The sequence below is a fragment of the Prunus persica genome, chromosome G2 (assembly GCF_000346465.2).
Source record: "Prunus persica cultivar Lovell chromosome G2, Prunus_persica_NCBIv2, whole genome shotgun sequence".
NCBI lineage: Eukaryota > Viridiplantae > Streptophyta > Magnoliopsida > Rosales > Rosaceae > Prunus > Prunus persica.
Genome location: NC_034010.1, coordinates 10,131,317 through 10,152,425, shown reverse-complemented (window position 1 = coordinate 10,152,425; position 21,109 = coordinate 10,131,317). Strand labels below are relative to the sequence as shown.

The 21,109-nt window shown below is 41.6% G+C and overlaps 1 protein-coding gene across 1 annotated transcript in view; it reads left to right on the top strand.

Moving 5' to 3' along the window:
- Window positions 20,469-21,109, top strand: part of LOC109947302 — a 993-nt gene continuing 352 nt past the window's right edge. Inside the window, exons 1-2 of the mRNA XM_020557239.1 lie at window positions 20,469-20,882; window positions 20,964-21,053. Of these exons, the coding sequence (XP_020412828.1) occupies window positions 20,469-20,882; window positions 20,964-21,053 (504 nt within the window). The remainder of the gene's footprint in view (window positions 20,883-20,963; window positions 21,054-21,109) is intronic.

Genomic DNA, 21,109 nt, shown 5'->3' with positions numbered 1-21,109 from the left:
TGGTTGAATTCAACAATGCCTCTTACTAATTACTCAAGGCTTAGGACAGAATCCTAGCACCATACACGCACTTGAAATGGGGGGCTTTGTTGTTGAAATGAAAAGAAGAAAGTGAAATGAAAGTGCTCGAAAGTAAACACTGGCAGAAATCAACAAGTTGTGAAATCCACTACTAGTCTTCCTATCCAAGTTATGAATGCATAGAAATTGACTCAAGCTTCATCAACAATAGATTATCGCATACAAGCCTATGGTATCTAGGTCCAGGATGCATGATTCTCCTAAGGCATGTAATCGTGCATGGTATCTACACAACACGTGATCTCTAATATGCAACCTAAGCATGGTATCTATTTAGAATAAAGCATACAAGAGTCATTAAGCTCCATGAGAATATGATAATCACACAAGTCCTAGAACAAGGTATCTGTCCTAGTCAACCTATGGTTATTAACCCCTTGAATGATTCTTAGGCCATTCATGTGTTGCTTGTGAAAGGAGAGTAGAATTGGTGAATCAAAAACCCTTCCCAACCTGTGCTAGATGCATAAAATCCTAGTTAGCTACTCCAAGAAACATACATCAAGCATATAATAAACTGGACATTAACAACTTGATAATAAAAGCAAGGAAATCAATTAACTATAAAATCATCCAAAACATTGAATATTTATGACTAGGGCTTCATCCTAAGCCCTAACTAAATGTATTAGTCAGACATAAGTATGAATACATAAAATAAGAAATACATAGATAGGATAAAGAGAGGAGAGGAACTAGATGACAGCAATGTAGTTCCCAAGACAGCTCCAAGCTCTCTTCTCTCTTTGTGGTGAATCTGAATGTGTGTATGAGAGTAATGGATAAAGTGAATGTGTGTGTCTGCCTCTATGAATGAGTGTGAAGCTTTCTATTTATAGAGTGTTGAGTGCAATTTCGTCCTCCCTTTTGGCTGGTGAAGCACACCTCTCTTAGCTACTGCCAACTGCTCCAGCTGCCCATACATGCCAACTGCTCCAGCTGCCCATACTTGCCAACTGCTCCAGCTGCCAAATACATGCTTTGGTGGACTTTTCTTTGTTTCTTTATGGAAAGCTTGACTTTTGTTCATCTTTTTGAGTTCCCATGCTGATTTGTCTCCCATGTATGGCTGCTCAAATGTGTAGCACATGGCTCTAGGGATATAGCCACATTAAATGTGATGGCAGCCAACATGACTTTTCTGTGAACTTAGTTCAGTCTTTGACATGCTGAGGGCTCCAGATTTATCCAATTGGGCTGAAATTTGGATATGTTATAACAGACACCCATTGGAACAACTTCTATCAAGGATGTCTCGTTGCTGGCATGAGGCCTGCAAAATGACCTACGAAACTGGACTGACAAGCAGTGTGGCTCAAATTGGTTTTGTCTTTAAGCTCATATTCCTCTTGTGCCAATCAACACTTCACATGCATGAATTGTATCAAATGTCATCCCCTTGCTGTCTTAACCTACAAAACACACAAACATAGGTAACAGACTCAAAATATAGAGAAACTAAACAAAATTACTAAGCAAAGAAGGCATGCAAATGTGTGAAATTATGACCTTATCAGTGGGATGAGTCATTTGGTAGGTTTTGAGTGAAATCCAACCTCTAGAACCATGCAGTACACAAACCACTCCGTTTCAGAATTAACTTTGTACGAATATAAATTGTCCAATTTCTTGGACCAATCGATATTGGCTTGAGTCCAAAACTTGGGGAACATCATAATATAGTGGGAGGAGTCATTTGGTTGGTTTTGAGTGAAATCCAGTCTCTAGAACTATGCAATACACCAACCACTCTATTTCAGAACGAACTTCGTACGAACTTGAATGGTCCAATTTTTTGGACAAATTGATATCGGATTGAGCCCAAAATTTGAGGAACATCATAATATGGTGGGATGAGTCATTTCGTGAGTTTTGAGTGAAATCCAATCTCTAAAACTATGCAATACACCAACCATTCATAACGAACTTCGTACGAACCCGAATTCTCCAATTTTTTGGACAAATCGATATCGGATTGAGTTCAAAACCTGGGGAACAACATCATATGGAGGGAGGAGACATTTGGTCAGTTTTGAGTGAAATCAAATCTCTAGAACTATGCCTTGGGGAACGTCATAATATGGTGGTTGGAGTCATTTGGTTCGTTTTTAGTGAAATCCAATATTTAGAACAATACAATACGCCAACCATTCCATTTCTGAACGAACTTTGTACGAACCTGAATTGTCCAATTTCTTGGACCAATCGATGTTGGATTGAGTCTAAAACTTGAGGAACATCATAATATGGTGGGATGAGTCATTTGGTTGGGTTTGAGTGAAATCCAATCTCTGGAACTATGCAATACACCAACCACTCCATTTCAGAACGAACTTCGTACGAACTTAAATTATCCAATTTCATGGACCAATCGATATTGGATTGAGTCCAAAACTTGGGGAACATCATAATATGGTGGGAGGAGTCATTTGGTAGGTATTAAGTGAAATCCAATCTCTAGAACAATACAATACACCAACCACTCCATTTCAGAACAAACTTCGTACGAACCTGAATTGTCCAATTTTTTGGACCAATCAATATCGGATTGAGTCCAAAACTTGGGGAACCACATAATATGGTGGGAGGAGTCATTTGGTTGGTTTTGAGTGAAATCCAATCTCTAGAACAATGCAATACACCAACCACTCCATTTCAGAACGAACTTTGTACGAACCGGAATTGTCAAATTTCTTGGGCCAATCGATATCAGATTAAGTTCAAATTTTGGGGCACATCACAATATAGGGATAGGAGTCATTTGGTCAGTTTTGAGTGTCCAATCTCTAGAACTATGCAATACACCGACCACTCCATTTCAGAACGAACTTTGTACGAACTAGAATTGTCAAATTTCTTGGGCCAATCAATATCGGATTGAGTACAAAACCTGTGGAACATCACAATATGGCGGGAGGAGTCATTTGGTCAGTTTTGAGGGAAATCCAATCTTTAGAACAATGCAATACCCCAACCATTCCATTTCAGAACGAACTTTGTACGAACCTGAATTGTCCAATTTCTTGGACCAATCGATATCGGATTGAGTCCAAAAGTTGGGGAACATCATAATATGGTGGGAGGAGTCATTTGGTTGGGTTTGAGTGAAATCCAATCTGTAGAACTATGCAATACACCAACCACTCTATTTCAGAACGAACTTCGTACGAACTTGAATTGTCCAATTTCATGGACCAATCGAAATCGGATTGAGTCCAAAACTTGGGGAACATCATAATATGGTGGGAGGAGTCATTTGGTAGGTATTGAGTGAAATCCAATCTCTAGAACAATGCAATACGCCAACCACTCCATTTCAGAACGAACTTTGTACGAACCGGAATTGTCAACTTTCTTGGGCCAATCGATATCAGATGAAGTTCAAATTTTGGGGCACATCACAATATAGGGATAGGAGTCATTTGGACAGTTTTGAGTGTCCAATCTCTAGAACTATGCAATACACCGACCACTCCATTTCAGAACGAACTTTGTACGAACCAGAATTGTCAAATTTCTTGGGCCAATCGATATCAGACTGGGTTCAAAATTTAGGGAACATCATAATACGGTGGGAGGAGTCATTTGGTTGGCTTTGAGTGAAATCGAACCTCTGAACTATGCAATACACCAACCACTCCATTTCAGAACCAACTTCGTACGAACTTGAATTGTCCCATTTCATGTACCAATAGATATAGGATTGAGTCCAAAACTTGGGGAACAACATAATATGGTGGGAGGTGTCATTTGGTTAGTTTTGAGTAAAATCCAATCTCTAGAACTATGCAATACACCGACCACTCCATTTCAGAACGAACTTCATACGAACCGGAATTGTCAAATTTCTTGGGCCAATCGATATCAGATTAAGTTCAAAATTTGGGGAACATCATAATATGGTGGGAGGAGTCATTTGGCTTGTTTTGATTGAAATTCAATCTCTAGAACTATGCAATACACCAACCACTCCATTTCAGAACGAACTTCGTACGTAACTGAATTGTCCAATTTCATGCACCAATTAATATCGGATTGGGTGTAAAACTACGGGAAATTCATAATATAATGGTAGGAGTCATGTGGTCGGTTTTGAGTGAAATCCAATCTCTAGAACTATGCAATACACCAACCACTCCATTTCAGAACGATATTGATACGAACCTGAATTATCCAATTTCATGGACCAATCGATATCGGATTGAGTCCAAAACTTGGGGAACATCATTATATGGTGGGTGGTGTCATTTGGTAGGTTTTGAGTGAAATCCAATCTCTAGAACTATGTAATACAACAACCACTCCATTTCACAACGAACTTCATACGAACCTGAATGGTTCAATTTTTTGGACAAATTCATATCGGATTGAGCCCAAAATTTGAGGAACATCGTAATATGGTGGGAGGTGTAATTTGGTGAGTTTTGAGTGAAATCCAATCTCAAAAACTATGCAATACACCTACCACTCCATTTCCTAACGAACTTCGAACGTGAATTCTCCAATTTTTTGGACCAATCGATATCGGATTGAGCCCAAAACTTGGAGAAATTCATAATATAGTGGGAGGAGTCCTGGTCAGTTTTGAGTGAAATCCAATTTCTAGAATTATGCAATACACCAACCACCCAATTTCAAAACGATATTGATACGAACCTGAATTGTTCAATTTCATGGCCCAATCGATATAGGATTAAGTCTAAAACTTGGAGAACGTCATAATATGGTAGGAGGAGTGGTTTGGTTGGTTTTAAGTGAAATACAATCTTTAGAACTATGCAATACACCTACCACTCCATTTCAAAATGAATTTCGTACGAACCTGAATTGTCCAATTTCATGGACCAATTGATATCGGATTGAGTCCAAAACATGGGGCACATCATAATATGGTGACAGGAGTCATTTGGTTGGTTTTGAGTCAAATCCAATCTCTAGAACTATGCAATACACCAACCACTCCATTTCAGAATGAACTTCGTACGAACTTGAATTGTCCAATTTCATGGACCAATCGATATCGGATTGAGTCCAAAACTTGGGGAACATCATAATATGGTGGGAGGAGTCATTTGCTAGGTATTGAGTGAAATCCAATCTCTAGAGCAATGCAATACACCAACCACTCCATTTCAGAACGAACTTCGTACGAACCTGAATTGACCAATTTCATGGACCAATCGATATCGGATTGAGTCCAAATCCTGGGGAACATCATAATATGGGGGGAGGAGACATTTGGTCAGTTTTGAGTGAAATCCAATCTCTAAAACTACGCCTTGGGGAACATCATAATACGGTGGTTGGAGTGAAATCCAATCCCTAGAACTATGCAATACACCGACCACTCCATTTCAGAACGAACTTTGTACGAACCAGAATTGTCAAATTTCTTAGGCCAATCGTTATTAGATTGGGTTCAAAATTTGGGCAACATCATACTATGGTGGGAGGAGTCATTTGGTTGGTTTTGAGTGAAATCCAACCTCTGAACTATGCAATACACCAACCACTCAATTTTAGAACGAACTTTGTACGAACTTGAATTGTCCCATTTCATGTACCAATCGATATAGGATTGAGTCCAAAACTTGGGGAACAACATAATATTGTGGGAGGTGTCATTTGGTTGGTTTTGAGTGAAATCCAATCTCTAGAACTAAGCAATACACCGACCACTCCATTTCAGAACGAACTTCATACGAACCGGAATTGTCAAATTTCTTGGGCCAATCGATATCAGATTAAGTTCAAAATTTGGGGAACTTCATAATATGGTGGGAGGAGTCATTTGGTTTGTTTTGATTGAAATTCAATCTCTAGAACTATACAATACCAACCACTCCATTTCAGAACGAACTTCGTACGTGCCTGAATTGTCCAATTTCATGGCCCAATTAATATCGGATTGGGTGAAAAACTACGGGAAATTCATAATATAGTGGTAGAAGTCATGTGGTCGATTTTGAGTGAAATCCAATCTCTAGAACTATGCAATACACCAACCACTCCATTTCAGAACGATATTGATACGAACCTGAATTATCCAATTTCATGGACCAATCGATATCTGATTGAGTCCAAAACTTGGGGAACATCATAATATGGTGGGAGGTGTCATTTGGTAGGTTTTAAGTGAAATCCAATCTCTAGAACTATGGAATACAACAACCACTCTATTTCACAACGAACTTCATACTAACCTGAATGGTCCAATTTTTTGGACAAATTCATATCGGATTGAGCCCAAAATTTAAGGAACATCATAATATGGTGGGAGGAGTAATTTGGTGAGTTTTGAGTGAAATCCAATCTCCAAAACTATGCAGTACACCAACCACTCCATTTCCTAACGAACTTCGTACGAACGTGAATTCTCCAATTTTTTGGACCAATCGATATTGGATTGAGCCCAAAACTTGGAGAAATTCATAATATAGTGGGAGGAGTCCAATGGTCGGTTTTGAGTGAAATCCAATCTGTAGACTATGCAATACACCAACCATCCCATTTCAAAACCATATTGATACGAACCAGAATTGTTCAATTTCATGGCCCAATCGATATAGGATTAAGTCCAAAACTTGGAGAACGTCATAATATGGTAGGAGGAGTGGTTTGGTTGGTTTTGAGTGAAATACAATCTTTAGAACTATGCAATACACCGACCACTCCATTTCAGAATGAACTTCGTACGAACCTGAATTGTCCAATTTCATGGACCAATCGATATCGGATTGAGTCCAAAATATGGGGCACATCATAATATGGTGATAGGAGTCATTTGCTTGGTTTTGAGTCAAATCCGACCTCTATGTAATACACCAACCACTCCATTTCAGAACGAACTTCGTACGAACCTGAATATTCCAATTTCATGGCCCAATCAATATCGGATTGAGTCCAAAACATGAGGCGCATCATAATATGGTGGGAGGAGTCATTTGGTTGGTTTTGAGTGAAATCCAATCTCTAGAACTATGCAATACAACAACCACTCCATTTCATAACGAACTTCGTACGAACCTGAATGGTCCAATTTTTTGGACAAATTCATATCGGAATGAGCCCAAAATGTGAGGAACATCATAATATAGTGGGAGGAGTAATTTGGTGAGTTTTGAGTGAAAACCAATCTCTAAAACTATGCAATACACCAACCACTACATTTTGGAACGAACTTCGTACGAACTTGAATTGTCCAATTTTTTGGATTAATCGACATCGGATTGAGCCCAAAACTTGGGAAACATCATGATATGGTCGGCGGAGTCATTTGGTGAGTTTGAGTGAAATCCAATCTCTAGAACTATGTAATACACCAACCGCTCCATTTCAGAACAATATTGATACGAACTGGAATTATCCAATTTCATGGACCAATCGATATCGGATTGAGTCCAAAAGTTGGGGAACATCATTATATGGTGGGTGGTGTCATTTGGTAGGTTTTGAGTGAAATTCAATCTCTAGAACTATGTAATACAACAACCACTCCATTTCACAACGAACTTCAAACGAACCTGAATGGTCCAATTTTTTGGACAAATTCATATCAGATTGAGCCCAAAATTTGAGGCACATCATAATATGGTGATAGGAGTCATTTGGTTGGTTTTGAGTCAAATCCAATCTCTAGCACTATGCAAAACACCAACCACTCCATTTCAGAACGAACTTCATACGAACCTGAATTCTTCAATTTCTTGGACCAATCGATATAGGATTGGGTCCAAAACTACGGGAAATTCATAATATAGTGGGAGGAGTCATGTGGTTGGTTTTGAGTGAAATCCAATCTCTAGAACTATGTAATACACCAACAACTCCATTTCCGAACGATATTGATAAGAACTTGAATTATCCAATTTCGTGGACCAATCAATATCGGGATAAGTTGAAAACATGGGGAACATCATAATATGGTGGGAGGTGTCATTTGGTAGGTTTTGAGTGAAATCCAATCTCTAGAACTATGCAATACAACAATCACTACATTTCATAACGACCTTCGTACGAACCTGAATGGTCCAATTTTTTGGACAAATTCATATCGGATTGGGCCCAAAATTTGAGGAACATCATAATATGGTGGGAGGAGTAATTTGGTGAGTTTTGAGTGAAATCCAATCTCTAAAACTATGCAACACACGAACCACTCCAATTCATAACGAACTTCGTACTAACCTGAATTCTCCAATTTCTTGGACCAATCGATATTGGATTGAGCCCAAAACTTGAGTTTTGAGTGAAATCCAATCTCTTAAACTATGCAATATACCAACCACTCCATTTTAGGACAAAAATCGTACGAACATGAATTTTCTAATTTCATGGCCCAATCGATATTGGATTAGGTCCAAAACTTAGGGAACCTCATAATATAGTGGGAGGAGTCATTTGGTAGTTTTGAGGGAAATCCAATCTCCAGAACTATGCAATACACCAATCACTCCATTTTAGAACGAACTTCGTGCGAACCTGAATTGTCTAATTTCAAGGACCAATCGATATTGGATTGAGTCCAAAACTCAGGCGACTTCATAATTTGATGGGAGGAGTCATGTGGTAGGTTTTGAGTGAAATCCAATCTCCAGAACTATGCAATACACCAACCACTCCATTTCAAAAGGAACTTCATACGAACCTAAATTGTCCAATTTTATGGACCAATCGATATCGGATTGAGTCCAAAACTTGGGGAACACCAAAATATGGTGGGAGGAGTCATTTGATAGGTTTTGAGTGAAATCCAATCTCTAAAACTGTGCAATACAGCAATCAGTCCATTTCAAAACGAACTTCGTACGAACCTGAATTGTCCAATTTGATGGCCCAATCGATATCGGATTGAGTCCAAAACTTGGGGAACATCATAATATGGTGGGAGGAGTCATTTGGTTAGTTTTGAGTGAAATCCAATCTCTAAAACTATGCAATACACCAACCACTCCATTAAAGAACAAAAATCGTACGAACATGAATTGCCCAATTTCATGGCCCAATCGATATTGGATTGGGTCCAAAACTTGGGGAACCTCATAATATAGTGGGAGGAGTCGTTTGGTTGGTTTTGAGCGAAATCCAATCTCTAGAACTATGAAATACACCAACCATTCCATTTCATAACGAACTTCGTACGAACCTGAATTGTCCAATTTCATGGCCCAATCGATATGGGATTCAGCACAAAACTTGGGGAATACCATAATATGGTGGGAGGTGTCATTTGGTATGTTTTGAGTGAAATCCAATCCCTGACCACTCCATTTCAAAACGAACTTCGTATGAACCTGAATTGTCCAATCTCATGTACCAATTGATATCGGATTGAGTCCAAAACTTGGGGAACATCATAATATGGTGGGAGGAGTCATTTAGGGAGTTTTGAGTGAAATCCAATTTCTAAAACTATGCAAAACATCAACCACTCCATTTCAGAACGAACTATGTACAAACCTGAATTGTTCAATTTCGTCGACCAATCGATATCGGATCGAGTCCAAAACTTGAGAAACATGATAATATGGTGGGAGGAGTCATTTGGTTGGTTTTGAGTGAAATCCAATCCCTAGAACTATGCAATACACCAACAACTCCATTTCAGATTGAACTTCATCCGAACCTGAATTGTACAGTTTCAGGAACCAATCGATATGGGATTCAACACAAAACTTGGGGAATATCATAATATGATGGGAGGAGTCATTTGGTTGGTTTTGAGTGAAATCCAATCTCTAGAACTGTGCAATACACCAACCACTCTAATTCACAACGAATTTCGTATGTACCTGAATTGTCCAATTTCATGGACCAATCGATATCAAATTGAGGCCAAAACTTGGGAAACGTCATAGTATCGTGGGTGCAGTCATTTGGTTGGTTTTGAGTGAAATCTAATCTCTAGAACTGTGCAATACACCAACCAATACATTTCAGAACAAAAATCGTACGAACTTGAATTGTCCAATTTCATGGACCAATCGATATCGGATTGAGTCCAAAACCTGGGCAACATCATAATATGGTGGGAGGAGTGATTTGTTATGTTTTGAGAGAAATCCAATCTCTAAAACTATGCAATACACCAACCACACCATTTCAGAACAAACTTCGTACGAACCTGAACTGTCCAACTTCATGGAACAATCGATATATAATTGAGTCCAGAACTTGGGCAAGATCATAATATGGTGGAAGGAGTCATTTCGTGGGTTTTCACTGAAATCCAATCAATAAAATTACTCAATACACCAACCACTCCAATTAAGAACGAACTTCGTACGAACTTGAATTGTCCAAAACTTGGGGAACATCATAATTTGGTGGGAGGTGTCGTTTGGAAGGTTTTGAGTGAATTCCAATATCTATAATTATGCAATGTACTAACCACTCCATTTCGGAACGACCTTCGTAAGAACCAAAATTGTCCAATTTTTTGGTCAAATCGATAACGGATTGAGCCCAGAACATGGGGACCATCATAGTATGGTAGGAGGTGTCATTTGGTGCTCTTTGAGTGAAATCCAATCTCTAGAACTATGCAATACACCAACAACTCCATTTCAGAATGAACTTCGTACAAACCTGAATTGTCCAATTTCATGGACCAATCGATATGGGATTCGGTCCAAAACTTGGGGAATATCATAATATGGTGGGAGGAGTCATTTGGTTGGTTTTAAGTGAAATCCAATCTCTAGAACTGTGCAATACACCAACCAGTCCATTTCAGAATGAACTTCATACGAACCTGAATTGTCCAATTTCATGGACCAATCAATATCGGATTGAGTTGATAACATGGGGAACATCATAATATGGTGTGAGGAGTTATTTGGTTGGTTTTGAGTGAAATCCAATCTCTAGAACTATGCACTACATAAACCATTCCATTTCATAACGAACTTCGTACGAACCTAAATTGTCCAATTTTTTGGACAAATCGATATCGGATAGAATCCAAAACTTGGGGAAGATCATAATATGGAGGAAAGAGTCTTTTGGTTGGTTTTGAGTGAAATCCAATCTCTAGAACTGTGCAATACACCAACCACTCCATTTCAGAATGAACTTCGTACGAACCTGAATTGTCCAATTTTATGGACCAATCGATTTGGGATTCAGTCCAAAACTTGGGGAATATCACAATATGGTGGGAGGAGTCATTTTGTTGGTTTTGAGTGAAATCCAATACCTAGAACTGTGCAATACACCAACCACTTCAATACAGAACGACTTTCGTATGTATCTGAATTGTCCAATTTCATGGACCAATCGATATCATATTGAGTCTAGAACTTGGGGAACATCATAATATGGTGGGCGGAGGCATTTGGTTGGTTTTGAGTGAAATCGAATCTCTAAAACTATGAAACACACCAACCACTCCCTTTCAGAACGAATTTCGTACGAACAGGAACTGTCCGATTTTGTAGACCAATCGATATCGGATTGAGTCCACAACTTGGGGAACATCATAATATGGTGGGAGGTATAATTTGCTGAGTTTTGAGTGAAATTCAGTCTCTAAAACTATGCAAAACACCAACCACTCCATTTCAGAACGAACATCATACAAACCTGAATTGTCCAATTTCGTTGACCAATCGATGACAGATTGACTCCAAAACTTGGCGAATATAATAATATGGTGGGAGGTGTCATTTGGTGGGTTTTGAGTGACATCCAATCTCTAAAACGATGCAAAACACCAACCACTCCATTTCATAACGAACTTCGTACGAACTTGAATTGTCCAATTTCGTGGACCAATCGATATTGGATTGAGTCCAACACTTGGGGAACATCATATTATGGTGGGAGGAGTCATTTGGTGGGTTTTGAGTGAAATTCAGTCTCTAAAACTATGCAATACACCAACCACTCCATTTCATAACGAACTTCGTATGAACTTGAATTGTCCAATTTCATGGACCAATCAATATCGGATTGAGTCCAAAAGTTGGGGAACAACGTAGTATGGTGGGAGGAGTCATTTGCTAGGTTTTGAGTGAAATCCAATCTCTAGAACTATGCAATACACCAACCCATCCATTTCAGAACGAATTTCGTACGAACATGAATTGTCCAATTTCATGGACCAATTGATATCGGATTGAGTCCAACACTTCGGGAACAACATATTATGGTGGGAGGAGTCATTTGGGGAGTCTTGAGTGAAATCCAATCTCTAAAACTATGCAAAACGCCAACCACTCCATTTCAAAACGAACTATGTATGAACCTGAATTGTCCAATTTCGTGGACCAATCGATATCGGATTGAGTCCAAAAGTTGTAGAACATCATAATATGGTGGGAAGAGTTATGTGGTTGGTTTTGAGTGAAATCCAATCTCTAGAACTATGCAATACACAAACCACTCCATTTCATAATGAACTTTGTACGAACCTGAATTGTCTAATTTCATGGATAAATCGATATCGGATTGAGTCCAAAACTTGGGTAACATCATAATATTGTGGGAGGAGTCATTTGGTGAGTTTGGAGTGAAATCCAATCTCTAGAACTCTGCAATACACCAACCACTCCATTTCAGAACGAACTTTGTATGAACCTGAATTGTCCAATTTCATGGACCAATCGATATCGGATTGAGTCCAAAACTTGCGGAACGTCATCACATGGTGGGTGGAGTCATTTGGTCCTTTTTGAGTGAAATCCAATCAATAAAACTATGCAACACACCAACCACTCCATTTTTGAACGAACTTCGTACGAACCTGAATTGTCCAATTTAATGGAATAATCGATATCAGATTGAGTCCAAAACTTGAGGAACATCATAATATTATAGGAGGAGTTATTTGGTGCTCTTTGAGTGAAATCCAATATCTATAACTATGGAAAACACCAACCACTCCATTTCAGAACGAACTTCGTACGAACCTGAATTGTCCAATTTCATGTACCAATCGATATCGGATTGAGTTCAAAACTTAGGGAACATCATAATATGGTGGGAGGAGTCATTTGGTTCTCTTTGAGTGACACCCAATTTCTAAAAGTATGCAAAACACCAACCCCTCCATTTCAGAACGAACTTCGTGAGAACCTAAATTGTCCAATTTCATGGACCAATCGATATCGGATTGAGTCCAAAACTTGGGGAACATCATAATATGGTGGGAGGAGTCATTTGGTGACTTTGGAGTGAAATCCAATCTCTAAAACTATGCAATACACCAACTACTCCATTTACAGAACGAACTTTGTACGAAAAACATGAAGAGTCCAATTTCTTTGACCAATCGACATCGGATTGAGCCCAAAACTTGGGCAACAACATAATATGGTGGAGGAGTGAATTGGTGAGTTTTGAACGAAATCCAATTTCTAATACTATGCAATACACCAACCACTCCGTCCACGGAACGAACTTCGTACGTACTTGAAGTGTCCAATTTCTTTGACCAATCAGTATCGGATTGGGCCCAAAAGTTGGGCAACATCATAATTTCGTGGAAGGATTCATTTGTTGAGTTTTGAGTGACATCCAATCACTAAAACTATACAATACACCAACCACTCCATTCACGGAATGAACTTCATACGAACTTGAAGTGTCCAATTTCTTTGGCCAATCGATATCGGATTGAGCCCAAAACTTGGGCAACGTCATAAGATGGTCGGAGGATATCGTTGGTGGGATTTGAGTGAAATCCAAATGCGAAAACTATGCAATACACCAACCACTCCATTTAGAGAACGACCTTCGTTCAAACTTGAACTGTCCAATTGCTTTGGCAAATCGAGATCTGATTGAGCCCAAAACTTGGGCAACATCATAATATGGTGAGACGATTCATTTGGTGAGTTTTGGGCGAAATCCAATCGCTAAAACTATGCAATACAGCAACCACTCCATTTACGGAATGAACTTTGCATGAACTTGAAGTGTCCAATTTGTTTGGCCAATCGATGTCAGATTGAGCCCAAAACCTGAAAATATGGTCGGAGGATTCCTTCGGTGAGTTTTGAATTAAATTCAATCGCTTAAACTATGCAATACACCAACCACTCCATTTACGGAACGAACTTCGCACGAACTTGAAGTGTCCTATTTCTTTGGCAAATCGATATCAGTTAAGCCCAAAACATGGGCAACGTCATAATATGGTGGGAGGATTTATTTAGTGAGTTTTGAGTGAAATCCAATTGCTAAAACAATGCAATGCTCCATCCACTCCATTTACGGAACGAACTTCGCACAAACTGTCCAATTTCTTTGGTCAATCGATATCGGATTGAGCCCAAAACTTGGGTAACAACATAATACGGTGAGAGAATTCATTTGGTGAGTTTTGGGTGAAATCCAATTGCTAAAACTATGCAATACAACAACTACTCCATGAATTGAATTTCATACGAACTTAAAGTGTCCAACTTCTTTCGCCAATCGATATCGGACTAAGCCCAAAACTTGCGCAAAATTATATAATATGGTGGGAGTCGTGAATTGGTGAGTTTTGAGTGAAATCCAATCGCTAAAACTATGCAATACACCAACCACTCCATTTAGGGAACAAACTTTGTACGAACTTGAAGTGCCCAATTTCTTTGGCCAATCGAAATCGGATTGAGCTCAAAACATGGGCAACCATCATAATATGGTGGGAGGCATGAGTTGGTGAGTTTTGAGTGAAATCCAATCGGAAAAACTATGCAGTACGCCAACCACTCCATTTGCGGAACGAACTTCTCACAAACTTGAAGTGTCCAATTTCTTTAGCCAATCGATATAGGATTGAGCCCAAAACTTGGGCAACGTCATAACATGGTGGGAGGAGTGAATTGGTATGTTTTGAGTGAAATCCAATTGCTAAAACTATGCAATACACCAACCACTCCATTTAGAGAACGAACTTCGTACGAACTTAAAGTGTCCAATTTCTTTAGCTAATTGATATCGGATTGAGCCCAAAACTTGGACAACATCATAATATGGTGGGAGGATTCATTTGGTGAGTTTTGAATGAAATCCAATCGCTAAAACTATGTAATACACCAACCATTTCATTTACGGAACAAACTTCTCACAAACTTGAAGTGTCCAATTTCTTTGGCCAATCAATATAGGATTGAGCCCAAAACTTAGGCAACAACATAATATGATGGGAGGATTCATTTGGTGGATTGAGCCCAAAAACTTGAAGTTCATTCCTTTAATGTAATGGTTGGTGCATTGCATGTTTTAGCAATTTGATTTCATTCAAAACTCACCAAATGACTCCTCCGACCATATTTTGATGTTGACCAAGTTTTGGGTTCAATCCGATACCGATTGGACCAAGAAATTGGATAATTCAAGTTCCTACGAACTTCGTTCCGTAAATGGAGTGGTTGGTGTATTGCATAGTTTTAGCGATTGGATTTCACTCAACACTCACTAATTCACTCCTCCCTCAATATTATATTGTTGCCCAACTTTTTGGTTCAGTCCGATATCGATTGGCCAAAGAAATTGGACATTTCAAGTTCGTACGAAGTTCGTTCCTTAAATGGAGTGGTTGCTATATTTGATGGTTTTAGCAATTGGATTTCACTCAAAACTCACTGATTCACTCCTCCCACCATATTATAATGTTGCCCAAGTTTTTGGCCCGATCCAAAATCAATAGGTCAAAGAAATTGGACACTTCAAGTTCGTACGAAGTTCGTTCCATAAAAGGAGTGGTTGGTGTATTGTATAGTTTTGGCAATTGAATTTCACTCAAAACTCACCGAATGACTCCTCCCACCATATTATAATGTTGCCGAAGTTTTGGGCTCAGTCCGATATTGATTGAAGAAAGAAATTGGACACTTGAAATTCGTTCGAAGTTCGTTCCGTAAATGGAGTGGTTGGTGTATTCCTTAGTTTTAGCAATTGGATTTCACTCAAAAGTCACCAATTCACTCCTCCCACCATATTATGATGTTTTTGGGCTTCATACGAAATCAATAGGTAAAAGAAATTGGACATTTCAAGTACGTACGAAACTCGTTCCGTAAATGGCGTGTTTGGTGTTTACATAGTTTTAGATATTGGATTTCACTCAAAAGTCCCCAAATGGCTCCTCCCACCATATTATGATGTTGTCCAAGTTTTGGGCTCAATCCAATATCGATTGGCCAAAGAAATTGGGCACTTCAAGTTCGTATGAAGTTCGTTCCGTAAATGGAGTGGTTGGCGTATTGCATAGTTTTAGTGATTGGATTTCACTCAAAACTCACCAATTCAGTCCTCCCACCATATTATGATGTTGCAATAGTTTTGGGCTCAATTTGATATCGACGGGTCCAAGAAATTTGGCCTTTCAATTTTGTACGATGTTCGTGCTGTAAATGGAGTGGTTGGTGTATTGCATTGGCTATTGAATTTCACTCAAAAGTCAACAAATGACTCCTCTCACCATATTATGATGTTGCCCAAGTTTTGGGCTTTATCCGATGTTGATGCTCAAAATGGCCCGGCCAATATTGAGTCCAACTTAGTGATTAGATGTGCTGAGTCTTCAGCAGAGAAGAGGGCTGAGGCCCTTGGTGAAATGGGTTGGTGAGAGACCTGTAGAAGGTAAAAAGAGGAGAAACAATCGTTAAGCTTCGGACACCGGTGTGGTGCCGGCCGAAGGCTCTCCGATGCCTAAGTTAGTTACGAGTAGTAATTCTGGCAGAGTAACAGTGAAAGTGGGAGAGTAGTTGTCCTTTGTACCTGGGTACTGTTCCCTATTTATAGGGGGGTGAAAGTAGGAGTTTTGCACAAAGTTCCAATGTGGGACTTTGTGCAAGCCATTGTGGTGGCGACACGTGTCCTGGAGATTAGGTTTGGCAGTTGAGAGCTTCGGCAGGTGTCTGGTACCTCGGAAGTGTGTCTTCCTTCGGCATGGGAGAAGGCGTGGCTGCCTTGGTGCTAGTCGCTTTGATGCTGGGTCTGCTCGGTTCATTATGGTGTAAACAGTAGTCCCCCAAGTTCGCGGTCGAGAAGTAACTTCTGGGTTGGGAACTTGTGAGTTTTTGTAATTGTAACCGAGCATTCCAGCTTCATTGGGAGCCGCAGGGCACTTCCTAGTCCCCCAAGTTGGCAAGCTAGGAGTTGCGTCAACACATGGTAGCAGGGTACCTGGGTACTTGGGCATGTTGCAGATAGGATGGGAGCTGGGTCCCTAGGGGAGCCAGACCTTCGAGGGAGCCGGGTACTTTGAAAATTTTGGAGACTCCAATTCGTTCATGGCTCCTGCCGTTCGGCAAGGGTTTAGCTCCCTTTTTTTTTTTTTTTTTTTTTGGGAATGGCCGGGCCATTTGGGATTTTTGGACCTCCCCACAAAGCCTCCATGGCCCTTGCCGTTCGGCAAGGGTCTAGCAAAATTTTTTTTTTTTTTTTTTTTTTGGGAATGGCCGGGCCATTTGGGATTTTTGGACCTCCCCACAAAGCCCCCATGGCCCTTGCCGTTCGGCAATGGTCTAGCCACATTTGTTTTTTGTTATTCCCCAGGAGCTAGGCCATTTTGGTTTGGGCCTTCGGCATGGGGCTGGAGTTGGGCTCAAAGTGGGCTAGGGTTTTGAGAGGGGCTAGGGTTTTAAGAGGGGTATAAAAATGGGATGATGGTGATGCCGTTCGGCAAGGATCCATTCGGCAGGTTGAGGTAGAACAAAATTTTTGAAATCCAATCTTGCCGTTCGGCAAGTTCTTGGAGTCCCGGTCTTGGAGTCACGGCTGTGGAGTTGCTGTCCGAGGGCTCTGGAGGTGCAGATCGGCAGGTGCTGCGGAGGTGGTCCGAGGGCTCTGCAGGTGGCTGAGCTTCGGCAGGGCAGCTGGAGTTCTTGGGGGCTGAGCTTCGGCGGCAGCACGGGGGTTGAGAACCTTCGGCAGGGCAGCTGGAGGAGCTGGGCGTTGCAACTTGCCGATCGGCAGGGTCTGGTCGAGGTGCAGTTGAGGTGCTGCGGAGATCGAAGTAGAGCTGCGACTGATCTTGCCGTTCGGACGAAGGGGCTGGAGTGCTGTTTCGGCAGGCGCAGCGAGGCTGTGCTGTCCGAGGAGTAGCTGCTGTCCGAGATATAGTGTTGGCTGTGTTCATGCTTCGGCAAGGGTCTGTGGAAGATTGAATTTCCTAGGACCTTGCCGTTCGACAAGGAGCTTGGCGACGTCGGGCAGTTGAGCACGGCTGGTGGTTTCGGCAATCTAGGTGTGCAGCAGCACCGATTGCGATTTGTCTTCGGCAAGGGTGATTGGGCCTAGCTGGACGAGTGGTCTTCACGAGCTGGGCCGAAAAATAGCTGGGTGTGGAGAGTAGTGTGGCCGAAAATAGCCGGGCCAAAAAATAGCTGGGCCGTCCATAAGGCAGGTGAGCCCCTTATTTATTGTTTCGTGGGCCTTGCCGTTCGGCAAGTCCATTTATAATATGTGGTGGAATTGGCTTGGGTGTCTTGATCAATTTGGGCCTGGCCTTGTAATAGGATTGGGCGCATGAAGTAGGCTAGTGAACTTGGAATTCTGAGGGCCTCCACTTTGTTTTTGCACGGGCCTTGCCGTTCGGCAAGGCCTCTAAGTTTCCCTCAATTTTTGTTTTTGGTTTGTGTATTTTGAAAATTGAATTTCAAATTGTGTGTAGGTACAAGGGATTTAGGAGGGAATATGAAAGGGTGCTAGGGTTTGCTCGTGAAACGAGGCGTGGTACCCTTAGGTGGCTATAAAAAGGAACTTGGGTGGTGAAGGCATCACACTTGGCTTGAGTTGAGAAAAATTGTGAGAATTTGAGGAGGAGGAGAAGAGATTTCCGGCGAAGGTTTTGTGGTGGTGCTTGTGGCTGAGGTGATTTCCGGCAACTTGTACGTGGTGGTACGAACAAGGTTAGACCTTATTTCGCTTGAACTTTTGAATTGAAATGTCTTGTTTTGCATGAACATGTTGAAGGTTAGGAAGAACACATTGAACATGAGCATGAACATGATGAACATGTTGAACATATGTATGAACATGTAGAATTCTTGCCTGGCATGAAGATTTGGCAAATTTTTGTTGTTGTGGTTCGATCCTCTCTGCATGTGCATTTAGTTCCTTTTTCTTGTTTTTCCATATTTGTAGATGTCTGAAAGTTCTGATAGGGAAAGTCTTGACCCCCCTGCCTTCGGCGGGGATGATACTGAGAGTCAAGAGCCGAGTCAATATATATGTTCTGAAGAGGAAAGTTCAGAGACAGAGGGTATGGTGGAAGGAACCATAGAAAGTAGGATGATAAGGCCTGGGGGTGAGAGGGCTGAGCCATCGGGAGACTCTGGGTCGGCTGCATATAGGGAGATGCAGAGAAATTATATAGAGTTAGAGGCTATAGCAAATCGGGTTCTAGCCTTGCCTCAGACGCAAGAAGTGGGTTCGAGCAACCGGGCATCACCATCAGGGTCTGTGGGTATAGCCGTGGCTTCGGTGTCAGAGGGATTAGACATCCGGGTTGGTGTCCCGTTGCCGAGGCGGAATACACTTACAGAAGCGAAATTGGCCCAGCTACGAACGGATTTTTGTGTGCCAGCCTATGTGGGCTTGAGGTTACCCACTGAGGCCGATGTAGTCAGATATCCTTCAGATGGCTCCGTGATGATTTTTACAGATATGTATCGGCACGGCTTTAGACTGCCGTTTCATCCGTGGGTTCAGATGATGTTGGCCAAGTTGGGGTATGCACCGGGGCAGTATAATCCCAACTTTTGGATTCTTCTTCATGGGGTGTATATCGCCTGGTGGTTGGCTGGGTTAGGGGAGCCAACGTTTGAGCAGTTCATGTACTTGTACTCCATTTCGAAGCAACAGGGGAATTTTGGCTGGGTACAGGCTAATTGCCGAAAGGCGAAGGAGAGGGGCTATTTTATTGGACACAAGCCCACAACGCAAAAGTCCTGGAGGAACAGGTGGTGCTTGGCCTATGGGGACTGGGAATGTCCTCCAGGGAAGAGCGTTGTCCAGCACATTCCTACCCACTTCCAGTCTATAGGTCCTTGCCCCATCCCTTAAGATTGTCCAATGCCTGATTGTGTTGTTTTGGCTCCTATTTTTGGTTCTGTACTTCCTCTGTGCTAGTGTAAATGGCTAAGTAGTTTCTAACTCTTGATGCAGGTTCAGTGAAGTGGGGCCCTATCTCCAAGGAGCAAGAAGACGAAGTTGAGTGGGTGAGGGCGCAGCTATCAGAGACTGAGCGTGAGTGCGGGAACCTAGTCACGCAGAAGAATTTGTTTGAGTCCGGACTGCTGCAAGGAAGTAAGTACCTGGGTTATCTTTTTGTTGTGTGCTGAACCTTTGTGAGTTTGAGTAATAGAATTGCTTTGTTTGTTTTGACAGTGGCTGGCATCATAAGGGGGAGCACGAAGGTGGCCGTAGACATTGATGACGCCGAGATGCAGAAGCGGCTGAGGGAGTCTCGGGCCAAGAAAGATGAGAAAAGTGCTGGAAAACGACCCAGGGATGAGGATGAGGGTCGGGTCGCGGACGTGCTGGGGAAGAGGAAGGCTTTGGAGGAGGCTCATCAGCATGTGATGGGGTCAGGGCCGAGGCTTCCGCCCTTTGATCTGCAGGCACCGCCGAAGCTACCCTTCGGCATGGAGGATGTGTTCGCTGAAGGGGTAGAGAAGGTAGACTTCGGCAGGCTACGCCAGCAGAAGAAGGAGGTCAACCTGGCTATGCACCGGCAGGAGGTGCCCTTAGTGAACGTCTTCCTGGAAGGCGTGAAGAGCGACCCTGAGGCCCTGGCGAGGACTCCAGCTTCTTCCTTCATTGACCGGGCCCAAAAGACGATCCTCACCTCTGCCTATGTAAGTGTTTAGGCCCTTTTTGAATGTACTTGTGTTGGATTATTTTTGTGTGGATTGACTAACATGGTTTTGGTTTTGCAGGCCTTTGGCGAGATGTACGTCAGCATGGCCAAGGCTGACAAGGAGATCCAGAGGCTGAAGAGGCGGGATGAGCTAGCCAAGAGCAAAATGGCCGGAGGCGCAGGAGGCCATCCGAGAAAAGAACGCCTTGCTGGTTCAAAAGGCGG